This window comes from Sus scrofa, chromosome 14 (assembly GCF_000003025.6).
Source record: "Sus scrofa isolate TJ Tabasco breed Duroc chromosome 14, Sscrofa11.1, whole genome shotgun sequence".
NCBI lineage: Eukaryota > Metazoa > Chordata > Mammalia > Artiodactyla > Suidae > Sus > Sus scrofa.
In genome coordinates, this window is record NC_010456.5 from 103,557,193 (window position 1) to 103,579,692 (window position 22,500).

The 22,500-nt window shown below is 38.3% G+C and overlaps 1 protein-coding gene across 2 annotated transcripts in view; it reads left to right on the forward strand.

Moving 5' to 3' along the window:
* BTAF1 (B-TFIID TATA-box binding protein associated factor 1) overlaps positions 1-22,500 on the forward strand; it is a 110,337-nt gene that overhangs the window by 26,447 nt on the left and 61,390 nt on the right. For both annotated transcript variants that reach the window (XM_003359291.5, XM_021073462.1), the window contains 10 exons: positions 3,902-4,065; positions 6,954-7,090; positions 12,311-12,440; positions 13,253-13,321; positions 15,064-15,153; positions 16,205-16,300; positions 16,399-16,575; positions 17,276-17,416; positions 19,149-19,273; positions 21,864-21,984. In XM_003359291.5, the coding sequence (XP_003359339.2) occupies positions 3,902-4,065; positions 6,954-7,090; positions 12,311-12,440; positions 13,253-13,321; positions 15,064-15,153; positions 16,205-16,300; positions 16,399-16,575; positions 17,276-17,416; positions 19,149-19,273; positions 21,864-21,984 (1,250 nt within the window). The remainder of the gene's footprint in view (positions 1-3,901; positions 4,066-6,953; positions 7,091-12,310; positions 12,441-13,252; positions 13,322-15,063; positions 15,154-16,204; positions 16,301-16,398; positions 16,576-17,275; positions 17,417-19,148; positions 19,274-21,863; positions 21,985-22,500) is intronic.

Sequence of the window (22,500 nt, forward strand, 5' to 3'; positions counted from 1 at the left end):
TATTCAGATCCTTTCCCCATTTTTTTTTTTTTTTTCTTTTTGCAGCCTGTGGCGTATGGAAGTTCCCAGGTCAGGGGTCGAATCTGAGCCTCATCTGTGACCTGTGCCACAGCATGTGGCAACACCAGATCCTTAATCCACTGAGTGAGACCACCGTTTGAACCCACATCCTCACAGACACTATGTTGGGTCCTTAACCAGAGCCACAATGGGAACTCCTCTTTGCCCATTTTTAAGTGGGCTATTTGTTTTTTTATTAATGAGGTGTAAGATTTCTTAATATACTCTCTATATAAACCTCTTATTTGACATATAGTTTATAAATCTTTCTTTCCATTCTGTGCATTGTCTTTTCACCTTTCTGATGGTAACCTTTGAAAACCTGAAAGTTTTTAATTTTGGTGAAGTCCAGTTTATCCTTTTCTTTTGTTTCTCAAGCTTTTTGATGTCATGTATAAAAAGCTGTCACCAAATCTAAGGTCATTTACCTCTGTTTTCTCTGAGAGTTTTATAGCTTTAACTCTTACTATTAGGTATTTGATCTGTTTTGAGTTCATTTTTGTATTTGCTGTGAGGTTAAGGGTCTAGCAGCATTCAGTACATATGGCTATCCTGTTGTCTCAACACCATTTGTTGAAAAAACTCTTCTTTCCCCCCTGAATTGTCTTTGCACCCTTGTTGAAAACCAATTGGCTGTAGACGTATAGTTTTATTTCTGGACCCTTAATTCTGTTCCATTAATGTCTGTCTTTATGCCAGTACCTTAATGTCTTGATCACAGTTGGTTTCTGGTAATAATCAAGAAGCATGAGCCTCCAACTTTATTGCTCTTTTTCAGGATTATTTTGAATCTTCTTGGTCCCTTACCTGTAAATTTTAGGGTTAGTTTGTCAATGTCTACAGAAAACCAGCTGGTACTTTGATAGGAACTGTGTTGAATCTGTATATTGATTCGAGAAGTGTTACTGTTTTACTATTAGATCTTATGATCCATGAACATGGAATGTTTTATTTAGATTGATAATTTCTTTCACCATATTTTTCAGAGTATAAGTTTTAAATTTTATTTTTGATGTTATTGTTAGTATAATTATTTTAATTTCATATTCAAGTTGTTTTTTTAAACTTTTTTTCCCATCTCTGTTCTTTAGATGGACTTTGTATAGCTTTATCTTTGAATTTACTTATATTTTGTTCTATTGTCTTCATTCACCTGTTAAGCACATTTGTTGATTTAAAAAATTTCAGATATTGTATAGTATCAGTTCTAGACCTACTTCTTTTTTTTTGTTTATGGTGGGGGGAGGTTGTTTATTTGTTTTAGGCTCTTTTTTTGGCTGCACCCATAGCAGGAGGAAGTTTCCAGGCCAGAGACTAAACCCTTGCCACAGCAGTGATCTGAGCAGCTGTAGTGACAATACTGGATTCTTAACCCAGTAAACCAACAGGGAACTCCCCTTCTTCTTCTTCTTCTTCTTTTTTAGTAACTATTGGCATATTTTGCACATGTAAGTCACCTTTTTCAAGCTTATGATTCACTCTTTTTTTTAATAGTTTCTATTTCTCTATTTAGTTATCCTGTTTTTCATCATTGTGACAATATCTTCCTTTACATTGAACATTGTTATGTTAGCTACTTAAAAACCTTGTCTTCCAATTCCAACATCTGGGTCATGTAAGAGTTGATCTCTATTGTCTTTCTTTTGAGAATGGGTTATATTTTTCTTGATTCTTTGTATGTCAGTTAATTTTAGATTGTATTCCTTACATTTTAGATGTTTATATTGTGCAGGTTGGACTCCGTTATATTTGATTTGTTTGGTTTAGTTGGTGGTTTTTGCATGCTTGTTGTCTTAATAGGTATTTGATTTGGTGAAACTCAAATTTCAAGCAGTATTCTTTGCAGTGAGTAACAACTCAAACTTCAGTTTTTAGCTTAGTTGGATTGTTTGGAGTCTGCACTGTTCATGCATAGTTCAGAGGTCAGCCAGAGATTTGGCTGAGTTCATAGAATTTGGGCTTTCTCTTGGTTCTTTCTTTTTTGGGTTCTCTCTCTTCCTGACAGTGGCTATAGTAGTTCCTGACTTTCTTCTAGTTCTTCAAGCTGGTCAGACTGGGTTTTTATCTGGCCTCTTTTTTTTTTTTTTTTTTTTTGCTATTTCTTTGGGCCGCTCCTGCGGCATATGGAGATTCCCAGGCTAGGGGTCGAATCGGAGCTGTAGCTGCCAGCCTACGCCAGAGCCACAGCAACTCGGGATCCAAGCCACGTCTGCAGCCTACACCACAGCTCACGGCAACGCTGGATCGTTAACCCACTGAGCAAGGGCAGGGACCGAACCCGCAACCTCATGGTTCCTAGTCGGATTCGTTAACCACTGCGCCACGACGGGAACTCCTGGCCTCTTTTTTTTTAGGGGCACACCTACTTTATGTTACCCCAAACATTTCTCTTTTCTTTTTGGCTTTTTTTTGTCTTTTGAGGGCTGCACCCACGGCATATGGAAGTTTCCAGGCTAGGGTTTGAATCGGAGCTGCAGCTACCTGCCTACACCACAGCCACAGCAACATGGGATCTGAGTCACGTCTGTGACCCATACCACAGCTCCCACCAATCGCGGATCCTTAACCCTCTGGGATTGAACCCACATCCTCATGGGTGCTAGTCAGGTTAGTTACCACTGAGCCACAATGGGAACTTCTTTAAACATAGGACATGGCTGCCCTGCATACCATGGACTGGGTCTACCTTCAGGCTAAACAGCTTCAAAAATGGGAAACTCAACTAGTGCCATGCCCTTCTCCCAAGTATTGATAACTCCCCCAAGTAATTGCCTACTTCTCTTCTTTACTCAGTGCTCTCAAGTAGTTGTTTTTTTATATTTTAGCTAGAGTTTGTTATCTATGGAGGGGTAATTCAGTAAGAACTTAATCAGCCGTTATTAGAAGTTGATCATTATTGGGAGTTCCCATCGTGGCACAGCAGAAATGAATCTGACTAGGAACCATGAGGTTGCAGATTCAATCCCTGGCCTAGCTCAGTGGGTTAAAGGATCTGGCATTGTTATGAGCTATGGTGCAGGTCTCATAGGCGGCTTGGATCTGGCTTTGCTGTGTCTGTGGCCTAGGCTGGCAGCTGTAGCTCCAATTGGACCCCTAGCCTGGGAACCTCCATATGCTGTGGGTGTGGCCCTAAAAAGGCAAAAAAAAAAAAAAAAAGGTAGTTGATTATTATTGTTTTCAAAAATTTTTTCCAATAGTTTAGAGCTATCTCTTGCAATTTAGTTATTTTTAGTTCAAATTTTTATTTTTAAAATGATGCCTTTTCTATTTTCCACTGAAATATCAAAGGTTTTACTTGGGACATTCAAAACCTACTTTTATGCCTTTGTCTTTCTTATTTGGGCTTCTAAGGACTGTCATCTCAAAATACATAAAGCCCACACTTGGAACAAGCAGGTATTTGTTGAGATGCTTTTCTGTCCAATGAAATCTAGATTTTTTTTTTTTTTTTTTTTTTAAAGCCTGGTTAGGTCTTTCAGAGAATGTACAAGGTGTAGCTATAAAATAAGATTGGTTTATTTTCATAGGAATGGATCTCATTTTACATACACTTGATAATTGACAGTAGGCCAATGAAGGAATTTCAGTGAAAACTCCTAGAGTGTTTTGTTAGCTAGAACACTGTTTTCCAAGATCCACTAATATATTTACTCTATTAGGTAATAAAGTTTATGGCATGTTCAGAGATCTTGAGTGTGGTATTATTGTTAAGAGAGTTGTTCTCATAGTTAAAATACTTTTTTTTAAATCAAGTCTGACCCTCATGTATTAGGAAACTTCTTAATTGATGTAGAGTAAATGTATTTCTCTTTTTTTTTTTTTTTTTTTTTTTTGTTTAAAGGTGAAGTGGATCCTAAGGAGAGGATAGCACGCCAACGAAAACTATTGCAGAAGAAACTTGGCCTTAATATGGGAGAAGCCATTGGAATGAGCACTGAAGAACTCTTCAATGATGAAGATTTGGATTATACTCCAACATCAGCAGCCCTTGTAAACAAACAACCTGTAGGTAAAATCTTTGGTTGTTTGAAAATAATAATACAAGGAGTTTGCTTTATTTTGCTTTGTAATTACGGTTTTTTAAAAATGTGTTCCTTAATTCTGCTCATTGTTGTTTAATGCCTCAATAATTTAGTGTCATCACAAATTGAATTTCTAGGGATAGATTGTAAAGACACAAGTTGAACCTACCTCTTGGGCACTGGACTGTTAGATAAAAGCTGTGCTGAACCTTTAGGAGCCACTGGTATTGAGAAATCCGAGGTGCACCAATTGCTCTTTCATTTATTCTTTTTTTGGGGTCTTTTTAGGACTATACCTGTGGCATATGGAAGTTCCCAGGTTAGGGGGTCAAATTAGAGCTGCAGTTGCTGGCCTAGGCAACAGCCACAGTCCCCGGCACCAGAGCCAAGCCATGTCTGTAACCGCAGGTCACGGCAGCGCCAGATCTTTAACCCACTGAGCAAGGCCACGGATCTAACCTGCATCCTCAAGGACACTAATTGGTTCTTAACCTGCTGAGCCACAACAGGAACTCCTCATTTGTTCTTAAATGAAGGGAAAAAAAGTAAATATTTTAGAGGATGAGAGGTACTATGGGGTATCATAATCAGATATGATGATACTAGAATCTCTAGAGCTATGATTCTTTTATTTGAAAAAGTAACAAATGTGAGGAAAACTTTTAAATAATGCAAAAAGACATATCATCTGACAGAAAAGAAAGAAGTTTCTTTCCAATAATTGATGGGCACCTATGTCCCTGCACATCATGGTGACCCCTATTAAGTTATTTGTGCATCCTTCCTGAAATTTTCTGCATATACACAAGTCCTTTTAAGCCGGCCGTATCTACCTTTTCCCACTTCATCTAACTTAGTATATTAGTTTATACAGATTGATCATGTTATTATTTGACAGCTTTATGTTATTTACACGGCTATACCATATCTTTTCTTTGTATTTCTGCTGTTTCTTTTTCCAGTTCCCAACAGATGCCAGTGAGCTGCTTTTTTAATTTTTAAATATTTTCTTTTTAAAGGCTCTCTTGCATATAGAAGTTCCAAGGCTAGAGGTTGAATTGGAGCTGCAGCTGAGGCTCACACCACAGCCATAGCAATGCTGGATCTGAGGCACATCTGTGACCTACACTGCAGTTTGTAGCAATGCCAGATCCTTAACTCATGGATCGAGGCCAGGGATTGAACCTGCATTTTCCTGGACACTATCAGGTTTTTAACCTGCTGATCCACAATGGGAACTGCTTTTATACTTTAGACTCTTTTTAGCTCCAATAAAAGCAATCGCTCTCTCCTCAGAAAAATTCACATACATGTGAAATATTACCTTTCAGGTATCTTTTAGGGATTCATGGTTTCCATTAAGAATATCTGCTTTACATGAAACCCATATCTTCTCATTCCCTTGGCCTTTCCTTTTGCTTAAGTGGAGAATGGTTCTATTTACCTTTATATTAGTTGCCCTGTAAACCATTAGAATTTGTGGGGGTTTTTTTGGTTTTTTTTTTTTGTCTTTTTGTTGTTGTTGTTGTTGCTATTTCTTGGGCCGCTCCCGCGGCATATGGAGGTTCCCAGGCTAGGGGTTGAATCGGAGCTGTAGCCACCGGCCTACGCCAGAGCCACAGCAACGCAGGATCCGAGCCGCGTCTGCAACCTACACCACAGCTCACGGCAACGCCAGATCGTTAACCCACTGAGCAAGGTCAGGGACCGAACCCGCAACCTCATGGTTCCTAGTTGGATTCGTTAACCACTGCGCCACGACGGGAACTCCCAACCATTAGAATTTGTAAATTGAATTTTTTAGCATTGGGGAGTGTATGGTGGGTGGTAAAGAACTTTTATAGACAAGGAGGAAAAAGGCAGATCCTAAAGGGGAAAAGGAGAACAGTATAAAAAGGCAGAAAATACAACAACCAGGAAGAAACAGAAAGAAACAGGGTATAAGGGGAAGCATAAGATGTAAATAAAAATAAAGAAGAAAATAGAGTGTAATAAAGGAAAACAAAAATGTGGTAATATGATTGCAATGTGGTAATTGGATATGGTGTAGGGAAAGAATGGGCAGGTGTATTAGAGATAATGGGTTTTGAACAGAATAGTGGACATGGGATGGGCAACAGCCAGTTTGAGATTTGCAAGGTCCAAATTTGGTTTCCCCTAGATGTTGTGACGGATCTTTGGGAAGAGTTGTTTGAGAAGTTGGTTGTTGCCATAGGGTTATCATTGCTTGTATATGTGCCAGTGGTCCCTGGACCAAGTCTGTAGCAGGGCAGTCCCATCAGTGACCTAATTTTCTGTAGAAGTGTAAATTTCATTTGAATCTTAATCAGTTAAAGGCTCAAAGCATTTTTATTCATAGCCTTTATTCCTCCCATGAATGGAAAAGAGAACAAAAATAATATACAGTGAGTTATTAAAAGGGAAAGAGCACATAGGCTAAGCTAACTATAGAACACTGGACCAGTCAGTTATGGCTGTAATTATTTTTATTTTTTTCAGCAGATGATTATCAGTTTTTTTAAAAACTTGACATTCTTTGTTCTTATAAGTTTTGGATGGTATTATGGTTATTTTGAAGCCTCTCCTCTTCACAGACCTCACTGGGGAGTCAGGATCATACATTTGTGCCACATATGTTATGTAAAGTTAAGAAATACATGAGCAGCATTTCCTGGCAATTGGAGGAATGAAGAGTGAAATTATGGTACAGTCATACAACAGAATAGCATGAAGCTGACAAAAAAGAACGTGGTCAATTTGTATATAGTGAAATTTATAGACTTTAGTTCTCTTCTGAGAACAAGACTATGGGACTATGGGTATTTACTTTAAATTCAAAAGTTCAAACTCAGTATTCTTTTATTCTTTTAGACTCTCCAGGCAGCTGAATTGATTGACTCAGAGTTCCGAACAGGAATGAGCAATAGACAAAAGAACAAAGCCAAAAGAATGGCCAAGTTATTTGCAAAACAGAGATCCAGGGATGCAGTGGAAACTAATGAGAAGAGGTAGTAATTTTTTTTTTATTTTTTATTTTATTTTTTTTTGCTTATTTAAAACAGTAATGCTGATTAGCTTAAATCTATATCTGCTTGATTTCCAAAAACATTTTCCAACATTGTCTTTAGCTGTGGCGTACTATTTGGATTGTTTTGCTCTATTGTCAGAGAGTATTTATCATTAGGGACTAGGACAACTTCCCCAGGAAAATCCATATTTGCACATATTTTTTCCTTAATAATTATGACCTCTGAATGAGGATTGAAGATCCTTCAAGGGGAGTGCATTCCAGGTAGAGGGAACAAGTGTAAATGCCTTAATCATGGAATATTCAGGAAACAGAAAGAAAGACAGTACGGCTGTGAAGAGAGGAAGAAGTCCAAGTAGTAGAGATTGAAGTTGGAGGGATGGCTTGAGGGCTACAAGTTAAGAATACTACACTCGAAGAACAAGAATTGTCCCAGTATTATATCACCTGTTCCCTTACTGGGGGCTGAGCCAGGTAGTGGGTAATCATCCAAGCTTGTTTACCTAATCCTGTTGTAGGAAAAAACTCTGGGCAATATCACTGTCCTCTTTTCTTTTCTTTTTTTTTGTCTTTTTGCCATTTCTAGGGCCGCTCCCGCGGCATGTGGAGGTTCCCAGGCTAGGGGTCCAATCAGAGCTGTAGCCACTGGCCTACACCACAGCCACAGCAATGCGGGATCTGAGCCGCGTCTGAGACCTACACCACAGCTCACGGCAATGCCAGATCCTTAACCCACTGAGCAAGGGCAGGGATCGAACCCGCAGCCTCATGGTTCCTAGTCAGATTCGTTAACCTCTGAGCCACGACGAGAACTTTTTTGTTTTTGGTTTTGGTTTCTTTGGCCATGCCTGTGGCATGCAGAAGTTTCTGGGCCAGGGCTTGAACCTCTGTCATTACAGTGACAATGCTGGATCCTTAACCCACTGAGTCACAAGGGAAGTCTCTCACTTTCTTAATGAGTTCATAAAAGTAGTATCTGTGTATGGCCTGGAGCAGTATTTTTCAAAGTGGTTTAAAATAAGCCCTTTCATAAGCACTTTGAGAGGTTTATTAAAATGTAGACTCTAAACCAGCTGTAATGAAAAAAAATAAAAATCATTAAATTAAAAAAAAAAAATGTAGACTCTTGGGCCCTACTCAGCTTTTAAATCAGAATCTATAGTGGGGAATCCAAGAAATGTTTGAGTAAATGGTAAATTAATGAACATGTGAGAGCCTATGAAAATAAGGTTTTGTTGCAGATAACAGTACTTTTTGTTGTTCTTCCCATTCACATAAAGCTAAAAAGTTAAAATATTTACAGTGGGGGGGGTAAATAATAAGAATCTACTTGGTATAAGTTTTTATGTGGAGTTTTTAAAATTTTATTATTTTATTTTAAGCATCTCATCTGTGACATATGGAAGCTCGCAGGCTAGGGGTGAAATCAGAGCTGCAGCTGCTAGCCTACTCCAACAGCCACAGCAATGCAGGATCCAAGCCGTGTCTGCAGCCTACACCACAGCTCACAGCAACGCTGGATCCTTAACCCACTGAGCAAGGCCAGGAATTGAACCCGAAACCTCATGGATACTAGTCGGGTTCATTGCCACTGAGCCACAACAGGAGCTCCTGGAGTTCTTTTTTTGTTTGTTTGTTTTTTTAGGGCTACACTCTTAGTGTATGGAAGTTCCCAGGATAGGGGTTGAATTGGAGCTGTGGCCTCTGGCCTACACCACAGCCACAGCAACCTGAGATCTGAGCCACATCTACAACCTACACCACAGCTCACGGCAATGCTGGATCCTTAGCCCACTAAGTGAGGCCAGGGATTGAACCCAGGTTCTTATGAACCACAATAGGAACTCCTAGAGTTGTTTTTCTTAAGCATAAGATATTTATTGATTTTGTTAACCACAGGGTTTTTCAAGTTAACAGCTCATTAGGAATCTTGTAGTAACCTAGTAAGTATTTCTGCTGGCTTTCATTCATGTAAGATTTTTACATAGATACTTGAATATTGGAAATGGGAGAACTTATTTTTTCAGATTTCATGACTCATTCATTCCACAAATATTTATTAAATACCCTCTATGTGCCAGATACTCTTCTAGGCTCTCATGATATAGTAATGAATAAAATAGAGAAGAATTCCTATCTTTGTGGAGCTTACATTCTAGAGGGAAAGACAGATGAGGAACAAGATAAATATGAATATTAGTGGTAAGGGTGTAAGAGATAAAGCTAGAAAGGAACATGTGAAATGTTTTGGGGGGAGAGAGTTTGAACAAAATTTTTTTTTTCTTTTTATGGCCACACCTGTGGCATATGGAAGTTCTTGGGCTAGGGGTTGAATTGGAACTGCAGCTACCACCTGCGCCACAGCCACTGCCGTACGGGATCTGAGCCTCATTTGTGACCTATACCTCAGCTTGTGGCAACACCAGATCCTTAACCCACTGTGCTGGGCCAGGGATTGAACCTGTGTCCCAGTGCTTCCAAGACGTCGCCAATCCTATTGTGCCACGGCGGGAACTCTGGAGAGTTTGATGTTTTAGGTAAAACGGTCAGGGAGAGATTTACAGAAGTTACTTTTCAGTAAAGATATGAAAGAAGTGAGGAGGCTAGCCCTGTGAATATCTTCAAAAGACATTCCAAATGGAGGGAATAGTAAAGACAAAATCCTGTAGTAAAAACATGCATAACAAGTTCAGAGACATTAAATGACCAACCAGTGTGACTAGATTGAATTTGAAAGAATTAGGGGAATAATAATAGAAAGTCTCACATTTCTTTCATCACCTTATAGAAAAAATGGTTGGCCAAAATTACTCTCTTAAGACGAAAGGTGGGAACAGGTGGTTTTATAGAAATTAATGCTGTATATACCTTAATAATACTAATTTTTTCTTTCTGTTAATATTAAGTAAAGCAGTTGTACTTGTCTTTCCCTTCTGTAATATTTTGTTAGTAGGCTAGCCTCTATTTTTGTGCTTTTAGTCATAAAATTTCTCTCAGATTTTCTCTCATATTTTTCATTGGCTAGTTGTCTTATTTCTGTATTTTTCAAGAACTAGTAAGATTATACTGTGTTACTAAGTATGTTCATTTTCTCCAGGGTACAAAAGCCTAAGAAAGTTATGCTGGGCCAGGTTTAGGTTGTTAAACCAAGAAAGTTTAAAATAAAAAAGATTGTAAAAATGGCCATACTACCCAAAGCAGTCTGCAGATTCACTGCAATCCCTATCAAATTACCCATGACATTTTTCACAAAATAGAACAAACAATCCAGAAATTTATATGGAACTACAGAAGATGCAAAATTGCAAAAGCAATGCTGAGGAACAAAACCAAGCAGGAGGCCTAACTCTCCCAGACTTCAGGCAATATTACAAAGCCACAGTAAACAAGACAGTGTGGTACTGGTACCAAAACAGACATACAGACCAATGGAATAGAATAGAGAACCCAGAAATAAACCCATACACCTGTGGTCAATTAATCTTCAACAAAGGAGGCAAGACTATAAAGTGGGAAAAAGACAGTCTTTTCATTAAGTGGTACTGGGAAAACTGGGCAGCTGCATGTAAATCAGTGAAAATGGAACACATCCTCACACCAGACACCAAAATAAACTCAAAATGGCTTAAAGACTTAAACATGAGATAAGACACCATCAAACTCTAGAAGAAAACGTAGGCAAAACAGTCTTTGACATCAGCCTTACAAGTGTTTTCTCAAGTCAGTCTCCTAAGGCAACAGAAATGAAAGCAAAAATAAACCAATGGGACCTAATCAAACTGAAAAGCTTTTGCACAGCAAAGGAAACCATTAAAAAAAAAAAAAAAAAAAAAAAAGAAAGACTTAGAGAATGGGAGAAGATAATGTCAAATGATGCAGATGACAAGAGCTTAATCTCTAGAATATACGAACGACTTATACAACTCAACAGCAAAAAAGCCAACAACCCAATTGAAAAATGGGCAACAGACATGAATAGACACATGAATAGACATTGCTCCAAGGAAGATATACAGATGGCCAACAAGCACATGAAAAAAAATGCTCAACACCACTGAGTATTAGATAAATGCAAATCAAAACTACTATGAGGTACCACCTCACACCAGTCAGAATGGCCCATCATTAGTAAGTCTGCAAATAACACATGCTGGAGAGGGTGTGGAGAAAAGGGAACCCTCTTGCACTGTTGGTGGAAATGTAAATTGGTACAGTAACTATGGAAAATAGTATGGAGGTACCTTAGAAAACTATACATAGAACTACCATGTGATCCAGCAATCCCACTCTTGGGCATATATCCGGACAAAACCTTCCTTTGAAAAAGACAAATGCACCCGCATGTTCATTGCAGCACTGTTCACAATAGCCAAGACATGGAAACGATCTAAATGTCAATAGTCAGATGAATGGATTAAGATGTGGTATATATACATAATGGAATACTACTCAGCCATAAAAATGAACGAAATAATGCCATTTGCAGCAACATGGGTGGAACTAGAGACTCTCATACTGAGTGAAGTAAGTCAGAAAGAGGAAGACAAATACCAAATGATATCACTTATATCTGGTATCTAATATACAGTACAAATGAACCTTTCCCTAGAAAAGAAACTCATGGACTTGGAGAACAGACTTGTGGTTGTCAAGGGGTAGGAGGAGGGAGTGGAAAGGACTGGGAATTTGGGGTTAATAGATGCAAACTATTGCCGTTGGAATGGATAAGCAATGGGATCCTGCTGTATAGCACTGGGAACTATGTCTGGTCACTTCTGATGAAGCATGATAATGTGAGAAAAAAGAATGTATTCATGTATGTGTAACTGGGTCACCTTCCTGTGCAGTAGACAATTGACAGAACACTGTTAACCAGCTATTGTGAAAAAAAAAATCATTATAAAAAATAAAAAAGAGCTGGCTGTAGAGAGGAAAAAAAAAAGACGTTAAATTGAGACCAGTTTGAAAGCAAGAATTTATTGACCTGTTTTACATTTATCAGTAAGAGTACTAGGATATATTTCACTCAAACATTTTTAAGCAGTTAATCTTAGTTATTTGAGACATGAAATTTTAAGTAGACCGTGTAAGTAGAAAATGTCAAATCATTTGGTCAGGTGATGAATTGTCTTATACTCACTGTGGTTCACATTATTCTTTATTCATTTATTTTAAATGGTGACTTTTTTTTTTTTTTAAGCAATGATAGCACTGATGGGGAACCAGAAGAAAAGAGACGGAAAATAGCAAATGTTGTTATAAATCAGTCTGCAAATGATTCCAAAGTCCTGATTGATAATATTCCAGACAGTTCTCCTTTAATTGAAGAGGTACTATTGAAATGCCCTAAAGTGTCCTTTGAAATTATTTATACTTATTCATACTAATGTGTCAGTAGATGGTATTTAATAATCTGTCAATTGAGAGAACTTTTTTATTTTTTTTTGGTGTTTTTTGTATTTTTCTAGGGCTGCACCCACGGCATATGGAGTTTCCCTGGCTAGTGGTCTAATTGGAGCTGTAGCCGCAGGCCTACACCACAGCCATAGCAATGTGGGATCCGAGCTGCGTCTTCTACCTACACCACAGCTTACGGCAACGCCGGCTCCATAACCCTTGCTTAACCCTGAGCGAGGCCATGGATCAAACCTGTAACCTCATGGTTCCTAGTCGGATTCGTTAACCACTGAGCCACGATGGGAACTCCATGAGAGAACTTTTGATGTTAAAAAGCTTGGTATCTCTAACTTCATTAGTAAAAATTTTAAATTATTTAAAAAAATTAAAACTAAAGACCTTTATTTTTTATTATTTTTCATGGCTGTACCCCTCCATCCCCATGGCGTATGGAAGTACCCAGGCCAGGAATTGAATCTGAGCCACAGCTGTAACCTACGCTGCAGCTGTGGCAGTGTTACATCTTTTAACCCACTGCACTGGGCCAGGGATCGAACCCTCACCACTGCAGCAAATGGAGCCACTTAAGTTGGATTCTTAACCCACTGCAGTATGGCAGGAGCACCCTATTTAAAATTTTAGAAGCCTGACTATTACACTAGTCCTACAAATAGACCTTATTATTTAGATTACGAGCATAAAATAGATATTTTGAATTATTGGTAATTCTGTTTTTCTCATTCAGACAAACGAATGGCCTTTGGAAAGCTTTTGTGAAGAACTTTGCAATGATCTTTTTAATCCCTCCTGGGAGGTAAGATTTCTTCACTACAGTTTCTCTCTGCTCTTTTTTTTCTTGGCTAATGATGGGAATCATGTCAAGTGTTAAGAGTCCCCATTCTTCCCCTTTGCTCTCAGAACCATTAGTCGAGGCACTTCATATCACTCACCTCCTAAATAGAAAACTGATTTTGACCTTTCATGCTTGTCATATTTATTTAGTGAATTGTTCATTTTCTTTTCCTTCAGATTTAGCTATAATACAAAGACTTGCTTATCTCTCCCAGACAGAAAGTGAAATTCCACTGGTTGAAGTTGAGGGTTGGTAGTCTCAAATGATTCTGTCCCACCTCTGAGTCATTGGCCTCTGAGTAATTTTTTTTTTTTTTTTTTTTTTTTTTTGCTATTTCTTTGGGCCGCTCCCGCAGCATATGGAGATTCCCAGGCTAGGGGTCCAATCAGAGCTGTAGCCACTGGCCTACGCCAGAGCCACAGCAACGCGGGATCCGAGCCACGTCTGCAACCTACACCACAGCTCACGGCAACACCGGATCATTAACCCACTGAGCAAGGGCAGGGACCGAACCCGCAACCTCATGGTTCCTAGTTGGATTTGTTAACCACTGCGCCACGACGGGAACTCCTGAGTAATTTTTAAACTGTTTTGAAATACCTTTTAGTACCTTTCTGCTCCTTGATATACTTTTTTTTTTTTTTTCTTTTTTGGTCTTTTTGCGTTTTTCTGGGACAGCTCCCACGACATATGGAGGTTCCCAGGCTAGGGGTTGAATCAGAGCTGTAGCTGCTGGCCTACACCAGAGCCATAGCAACGCGGGATCCGAGTCATGTCTGCAACCTACGCCACAGCTCACAGCAATGCCAGATCTTTAATCCACTGAGCAAGGCCAGGGATCGAACCTGCCACCTCATGGTTCCTAGTCGGATTTGTCAACTGCTGAGCCACAATGGGAACTCCTTGATATACTTCTATTTAAAGCTATTCAAGTCTTAAACGGGGTCTTAAATAAGTGAGTTCAGTGTCAGCGGCCTGTTTCTTTCCTTCCAGATGACAGTGTAGAAGGCTGCAGGGTTGCAATCGAGTATTAGTCATGAGACATTTTATTTGAAATGTCCTCCTTTGACACTTAACACTGGTAGCTTTGAAACTTAGTTTTGATGTGTATGTTTCTAAAATACTGCTGTTTGGGCTATGAAGAACAATATGTAATACTTTCTTTTCTCTCCTTTGCCGTGGATAATACTGAATGCAAGTGGAGGGTAGAGGATTGACAGCCAAGCGGGTTAATATCTCAGAAGGAATTTAGGATAGCAATATTCTTAGTTTGATTTTTTACAAATTCCGCATAATCAGAATTGTGAAGTTAATATATGTATTTCTTCTTTGAATAGAAGAAAAACATATTCTTGTGAAGTATGACTTAGTTTGTTCTAATTTGTTTTTTGGTTTTGGTTTTTCTTGCTTTTTAGGGCCGCACTCGCAGCACATGGAGGTTCCCAGGCTATGGGTCGAATTGGAGCTACCGCTACCAGCCTGCACCACAGCTCATGGCAACACCAGATCCTTAACCCAGTGAGTGAGGCCAGGGATCGAACCTGCAACCCCATGCTTTCTAGTCAGATTCGTTTCCATTGCGCCTTGACGCTAACTCCTAATTTGTTCTAATTTCTTGAAAATTTCTTCGTAAAAATGAAGAAAAGGTAAACCCTGCTTTTTAAGCATTTGACCTCTGATATTTGCACTTTGGTTCTTTTTAGGTTCGACATGGAGCAGGCACTGGACTTAGGGAAATCCTTAAAGCTCATGGGAAAAGTGGTGGTAAAATGGGAGATAGCACTTTAGAAGAGGTAAGTGTAAGTTTAGTTTAGTAAATCAAAACAGTTATACTAAATTTCAGTAGTTGGCCTCTTTTTCCAAGACAAGGAAGTAATAACATTTGCCATGAAGTAAAAATTAGAGGTAGAAATAATAAGAAATGAGAAATAGTAAATAATAAGAAATACGGAGAGTTGAACATAAGGAAAAAGATAACAAGCTTAGAAAGAAGTTTATTTATATTATTTATAGACAGGAAGAATGAGTTCAGGGGAAGATATGTCCAGAAACATTAGGAGGAAAAATACATAGAAGCAAGTATATTTGAGCAGAATATAATGGATTAGAATGTAGAGTAAGATGCGTAAGAGGATAGTTTAAAGGTTGGTGATCAGTATGATTGGTGTAATGTGGAAACACTGGTAACAGGCTACATAAAAGATACATAGTACATATAATTGGTATCAGAGCAATGTTAAGTGTTTTTTTGTTTTATTTCTTCTCTCTCTCTCTTTTTTTTTTTTTTTTTTTTTGTCTTTTTAGGGCTGCACCCTGTGGTATGAGGAGGTTGCCAGGCTAGGGGTCGAATCAGACCTGTAGCCACTAGCCACGCCAACACCAGATCTGAGCCGTATCTTCTACCTACCCCACAGCTCACGGCAACTCCAGATTGTTAACCCACTGAGTGGGGCCGGGGATCGAACCTTTGTCCTCATGGATACTAGTCATTTGTTTCCACTCCTTTTTTTTTCCTTTTTATGGCCGTACTTGTGGCACATGGAATTCCCTGGGCCAGGGGTCGAATTGGAGCTGCAGCTGCTGGCCTACACCACAGCCATGCTAACACTGGATCCCTAACCCACTGAGTGGGGCCAGGGATGGATCGAACCTGCATCCCCATGGTTACTAGTCAGATTCATTTCTGCTGAGCTACGACGGGAACTCCCCAAAGTGTGATCTTTGTTATTAAAAAATGATTGATTTAAATAAAGTCCTACTGTATAGCACAGGTAACTGTATTCAGTATCCTGTGATAAACCGTGATGGTAAAGAATATGAAAAAAAAAATGATTGTTTTAACAGATGATTCAGCAGCATCAGGAGTGGTTGGAAGACTTGGTTATTAGACTCCTTTGTGTGTTTGCATTAGACAGATTTGGCGACTTTGTTTCTGATGAAGTAAGTATTTCCTAAGGGAGCCTTTACCCAATCAAATTTCAAACTCTACAAAATAAACTTTTTTTCAAATATAAGTTTTCTTCCTTTCTCGTTTGTAGGTTGTGGCACCGGTTCGTGAAACTTGTGCTCAAACATTAGGTGTGGTGTTAAAACACATGAATGAAACGGGAGTTCATAAGACTGTGGATGTGCTGCTCAAATTACTTACACAAGAACAGTGGGAAGTTAGACATGGTGGTCTGCTGGGAATAAAATACGCTTTGGCAGTTCGTCAGGTAAACACTTCAGTTTTTGAAGCATGTATGGGAGAGTCTTTTCTTTTTAGGTTCTTTTCATTAGTTATATGATATGGCCCTAGATTCTTAGTGTTACAAATAAGCCAGTCCTTTAAGATTTGCCTTCTTGAGGAAGAATCACAGAAGTAGGTGATGCTGATAAGAATTTAAGTACAAATAAAAAGATAGGTGGCCTTAACAACCTTTTCCTGTTCCATAGCAAGACCAGTTCTCAGCGAGATTCTTAGTGTGTGGATCACAGGAGTAGTCTCTGAGGGCCGGCTTAAGTGTGGAAATTTGAAAGAGAGTAGTTTGGAGTAATGAGAAGCAGGAAGGGATAGCTTTCCACTTCCCTTTTCTCTCATATTCTATGTGGTCATCAGTGGTGTTGAATGTGAAACAGAAGTTAAGGTTCTAGCCTGCAGTATGTATGTGTGTGTATTCAAAGTGGGAGTTCATAGTGCTGCCTTGAAAACATGTTCTGATGTTATTGAATAGTGTAGTACTTGATACTACACTTTTTCAAATGAGATTAGTTACATGGGCATCTATTGATGTATTTTTCATTTCTGTTTATATGATTTTTTTGTAATACATAAATTTAGGAATTTATGCTTTCATATGTAAATTTAATAAAAGATATTTAAACACAATAATTTTACTGTAGAAAAGTAATCTTTTTTGATGTACTCTTTTACAGGATGTAATTAATACTTTATTGCCTAAAGTTTTAACTAGAATAATTGAAGGACTCCAGGATCTTGACGATGATGTCAGAGCTGTTGCTGCAGCATCATTAGTCCCTGTGGTAGAAAGCCTTGTGTATCTTCAGACGCCAAAAGTAAATGTTTTGCATTTTCTTCCTGTAGGGCTTTTTTACGTTTGAGGTGTAATGTGTTAGGAAAAACATTGAGCTCTTTTTTCACCAGTCTTTGTTTTTCTTATGACAGACAGCCCTCTAATACATGGGATCTTGGTTATATATTTTCCTTAGGAAGAATGAATTGTATCTGTTTCTTTTTTTTTCTTTTTTCTTTTCTTTTATTTTAATTTAAGAGCCACACCTGCGGCATATGGAAGTTCCCAGGCTAAGGGTCCAGTCAGAGCTGCAGCTGCTGGTCTGTGCCACAGTTGTAGCAGTGTGGGATCTGATCTGTGTCTGCAACCTACACCACAACTCACAGCAGTGCTGGATCCTTAACCTACTGAGTGAGGCCAGAGATTGAACCCGAATCCTCATGAGTACTAGTCGGGTTCTTAACCTGCTGAGCCATGATGGGAACTCTGTGTCTATTTATTTTTATCTTTCATGTACAAAGTATGTAGAGAACTTCCTTGAGAAGAAAGGAACCATTTCTTCTTTTTTTATTCCTGGTTTTTAGGCATATAAGATTTTGTTTTGATTTGGGTTTTGGCTTTATCAGTCTTTTAATCTGATCTCATTTTTGAAATGCCTCTTTTAAGGTCTATCTGATTTCCCTTTGTATTATCAGAACTGGAATACATGTATTTAGAAGTGCTGCTTTAAAAGCTCAGAAATGGGGCAGGGCGGGGGAGAGAGTGGAGGGGAAGTTCCCTGGTGGCTTAATAGGTTAAGGATCTGTCATTGTCACTGCTGTGGCTTGGGTTGTTGCTGTAGTATAGGTTCAACCCCTGGCCTGGGAACCTCCACATGCCATGGACATGGTCAAAAAAAAAAAGAAAAAGAAAATAAAAATGCAGAAACTAAATTTGTTCTTTCATGATGATTAGGAATGTTTTAAATGTATTAAAATTACATAGAGATTTCTGATTTGTGTGTCTACACTGTATTGTTTCCAGAGCTCAGTTTTTTTTACATAAAATAGAGTATTGGTATCTTATTTCTTGAGTTCTCCATTCTATTATGAAAGGGAACTGCCAACTTTAGAGTTGAGTGGCATTAAAAAAAGATGTAGAGAATTGTTAGAACAAATAATGTCTCTTTTTTTTAACTTAAAAAAATTATTTTTAATTTTAAAAAAATTTTGGAGATCACATCTGTATCGTGTGGAAGTTGCCAGGCCAGCGATTGAACCCATGCCACAGTCTTGACCCATGTCTCTGTACTGACAGCCCCGGATCCTTAACCTGTTGTGTCATAAGAGAACTCCCTGTCTCTCTCGTTTTATTTTTTTGTTTGTTTGTTTGCTTGCTTTTTAGGGCCACATATGCAGCATATGGAGGTTCTCAGGCTAGGGGACAAATTGGAGCTATAACTGATGGCCTACGCCACAGCCATAGCAACTTGGGATCCGAGCCACATCTGTGACCTGCACCACAGCTCACAGCAACGTCAGATCCTTAACCCACTGAGCAAGTCCAGGGATCAAACCTGCATCCTTATGGATCCTAGTTGGGCTTGTTATCTGCTGAACCACTAAGGGAACTCCATTCCTGTCTCTTTCTTAACTTGCTCCAAACTAGCACCACCCAAAGTCATTGGAATTGTATATGTTGTTGAATCAGTAGTGACTCCTGAGATAAAATTTGACGTGGTTTGTGAATATTTCTTGTGAAATTAATAACTGCTTTCTTGATAACTGTTCTCATAGGTACCCTTCATTATAAATACATTATGGGATGCTCTTTTGGAACTAGATGATCTAACAGCTTCAACAAATAGTATTATGACTCTTCTTTCATCCTTGTTAACTTATCCTCAGGTTCAGCAATGCAGGTAATTATTTCTAGTCAGTGGAATAGTAAAAAACGTTTACATACATTTCTAGGTAATTAAGCCTAAAAATATAATAGCCTGGCACCTTTTAGAACAGTATTGTAATTTGGGGATGCTAAAGGCAATTACTTTTAGGAAGCGTCTTTGCTCTTTAGTCACCAGCACTTTTGGGGCAAGAACTTAGAAAGGTCATATTCTTGGGTTATGTTTGTTATATAATTCTTTATCTTATTCTTCCTATAAGAGTGAACTTTAGAAATATAATTATTGCATGTCATTTTCACCTCTAGCCCCAGACTATAGAATTTAGCTTGATTTAATAACATTTAGTTAATAAAATTATCACTGAACATCAGCATTACTTTTTTCAAAATTTGCTACACTGAACTTTGTAATGTTCAACTCTTGCTCTTGGTTGCAGTAATGAATCATGAGAAAAGGAATACATAATAATGTAGTATAATATCCAAAAGCAGAGACTGGGTGAGGCCAAAATACAAAGCAAAAATTTAAAGTGTCATCTATTTTCCTATCCTGACATTTGAAGTGAAGGTCAGCTAATTAGTGTATTCCTTACCTTTTAGCCTGGTTCGTGAACATTATTGTTTCTAATTATAGTATCCTTGGAGATACAGAAAAAAATTTCATATGCAACTTTAAGAAAATCGCAGATGAGAAAATTACTCTTTTTAGCCTACTGAGGGTGTTCAGTTAGTGTTTTATTTAGTTATGATTATAAATGGTTACTGATTCTGTGAGTCTGTTTCTCAGGAAAATCATAGATTTGTGAAAAACAGAATGTTTTCAGATAATACTGATCTGGTAGTGGTTCATTGTTAAATTTAGACCCATAGACAGTTCATAAATTGGAATAGCAAACTTAGTGCCCATAAGACGAAGAGAAAAATCAACATGGTAGTGTATATAAAGGGTTTCCTAATTTTCAGATGTGTTCATTGATACAGGGCTTAAATGAGTTAATCTGTTTAAGAGCCCTTCTCCAGCTGCAATAGGCAAATGTTTTTAATTACTCTATATCAGCGGTTGGCACTTTGTCTGTGAAGGCCTAGGTAGTGATGTTTTGGCTTTGTGGGCCATATAATCTTTGTAAAAACTACTCAACTCTGCCATTGCAACACAAAAGCAGCCATAGACAATGCATAAAAGAATGAGTATGGCTATGTTCCAATAAAACTTTATTTTTAACAAAAGTGGAGGAGTTCTCTTGTGGTGCAGAGAGTTAAGGGTCTGGTGTTGTCACTGCAGTGTTATGGGTCACTGCTGTGGCACAGCTTCAGTCTCTGGCCCTAGAACTTCCACACACTGTGGGACTGCCAAGAAAAAAAAAAGAGAACCTAAGCGGAATGGATTTGAACTGTGGGCCTAGTTGGCACTGCCCTGAATAAGTAAAGACTTGGACTTTTTTTAAAAAATCAAGTGGATGGTGTTAGGAAAGCTCGATGGTGTAAGAAAATGAAAGAATGTAGTGAAAATCCTGTTATTTCAACGTGAAATAATATAGTTTTTGATTTTTTTTCAAAATTGCCTTAGAAAATTTACTTCATATATTGTGATATTTGGCAGATACTTTCCAGCTTATGTAAGAAGAAATGCAGCATGTATTTGTAGCATGAGCAGTAACACTATTAACAAGATCTGTTACAATGCTTTATGTATTTGAGTCTATGTTTATGGTTGTGTGTGCATGTGTTTAAGTTATAATTTTAGAAGTAAACTTACTAATGTAAGCAGTGATGTTCATACAAACCTGCCAGCAATGAAAATAGCATTAAAGGATGGGCTTCCTGAAGGAACCACAAAAAGCAGATAAATAGTTACACTGACATTTTCTTTTTTCCTCATGTCTTTTTCTACAGAGGTATATATTTCAAATGCTACTTAAATATAGTTTCCTAATTTGAGGTAACTTTTATAAATGACTCACGTATGTAACAGGAATCCTATGGTCCAATTTGTTAGCCTGCTTGTGGCTTGTGGCTTTGCTTGCTTTCCTGGTTAAAATCTAATCTGTGAGAAGGAAGATAATTTGAGTTTTCCTAACTTAGTAGTATTAAGTCAGGATAACAGATTTCTAAAGCTATTATCATACCATTTCTTGCTCTTTTGATATGTGACAGATAGCCCCAAAGTGGGGTGGAAGTTTTGTATACCTCTTGGTTACCCATTGGGGTTAGCTGTGGTAAAGAAGTAAGGATTAGCAATCCTGATTTTGTGTAGGCTGACTGCCAGCTAAGATACATGTCCCATTTTCCTGAGTAAGAGCAGACTGGGTAAGGGTAGTTATATTGGAAAGTTCTAACTTGATAAAGGTAATTCATGGCATTAGTGCCATAAAACAAACTAATGTGAATATTTCTACTCTTCTTTATGACTGCATTCACTCTGGCTATTCTGGGGTTATAGAACCATTTTGAATGAGGGTGTTAAATGAATATTCATGTAAACTTTTTTTTTTTTTAGAATTTATTCATTGAAAAAGATACTAGGTTCACAAGGAAATAATACTTAGATAATGCAACAAGAGTTTCAACTGAGAATGAGTAAGATTAATTTGTGTCTTCTTTATTAGTATTCAACAGTCACTCACAGTTTTAGTTCCACGTGTCTGGCCTTTTTTGCATCATACTATATCATCAGTTCGAAGAGCAGCATTGGAAACTCTGTTCACTTTATTATCAACCCAGGACCAGGTAAGAACTAATAACTATAGTAGTCAGAGATCTGTTATTCATTCTTTGCTTGCTGTTTGTGGTTGACAAATGGATGGTTGGCAAAACACATTCCAGATTAGACGGCTACAGTTGAAGCTCTGCAGTATGATTCCTAAAGACTGATAATAAAATTGCTAAGCACTTGTCTCCTCTTAAGGATTACTTAAACTTAAGAGCATGGTATTTCCAAAGATAGTATGCTTCAGGAGTAATACATTGAAATGCCCACAGAGATCCTTCAGGTAACATCAGTGTGTGAATGGAATCTGTTATGAGTCAAGAAGTCCTTGTAAAAGGCTTCACATTCCTATTTTTAAAATAACTCTTGGAGTTCCTTTCATGGCTCAGCAGTCAGCTAACCCAACTAAGAACCATGAGGTTGTGGGTTTGATCCCTGGCCTTGCTCAGTGGGTTAAGGATCCGGCGTTGCCGTGAGCTGTGGTGTAGGTTGCAGACGCGGCTCGGATCCCGCATTGCTGCGGCTGTGGTTTAGGC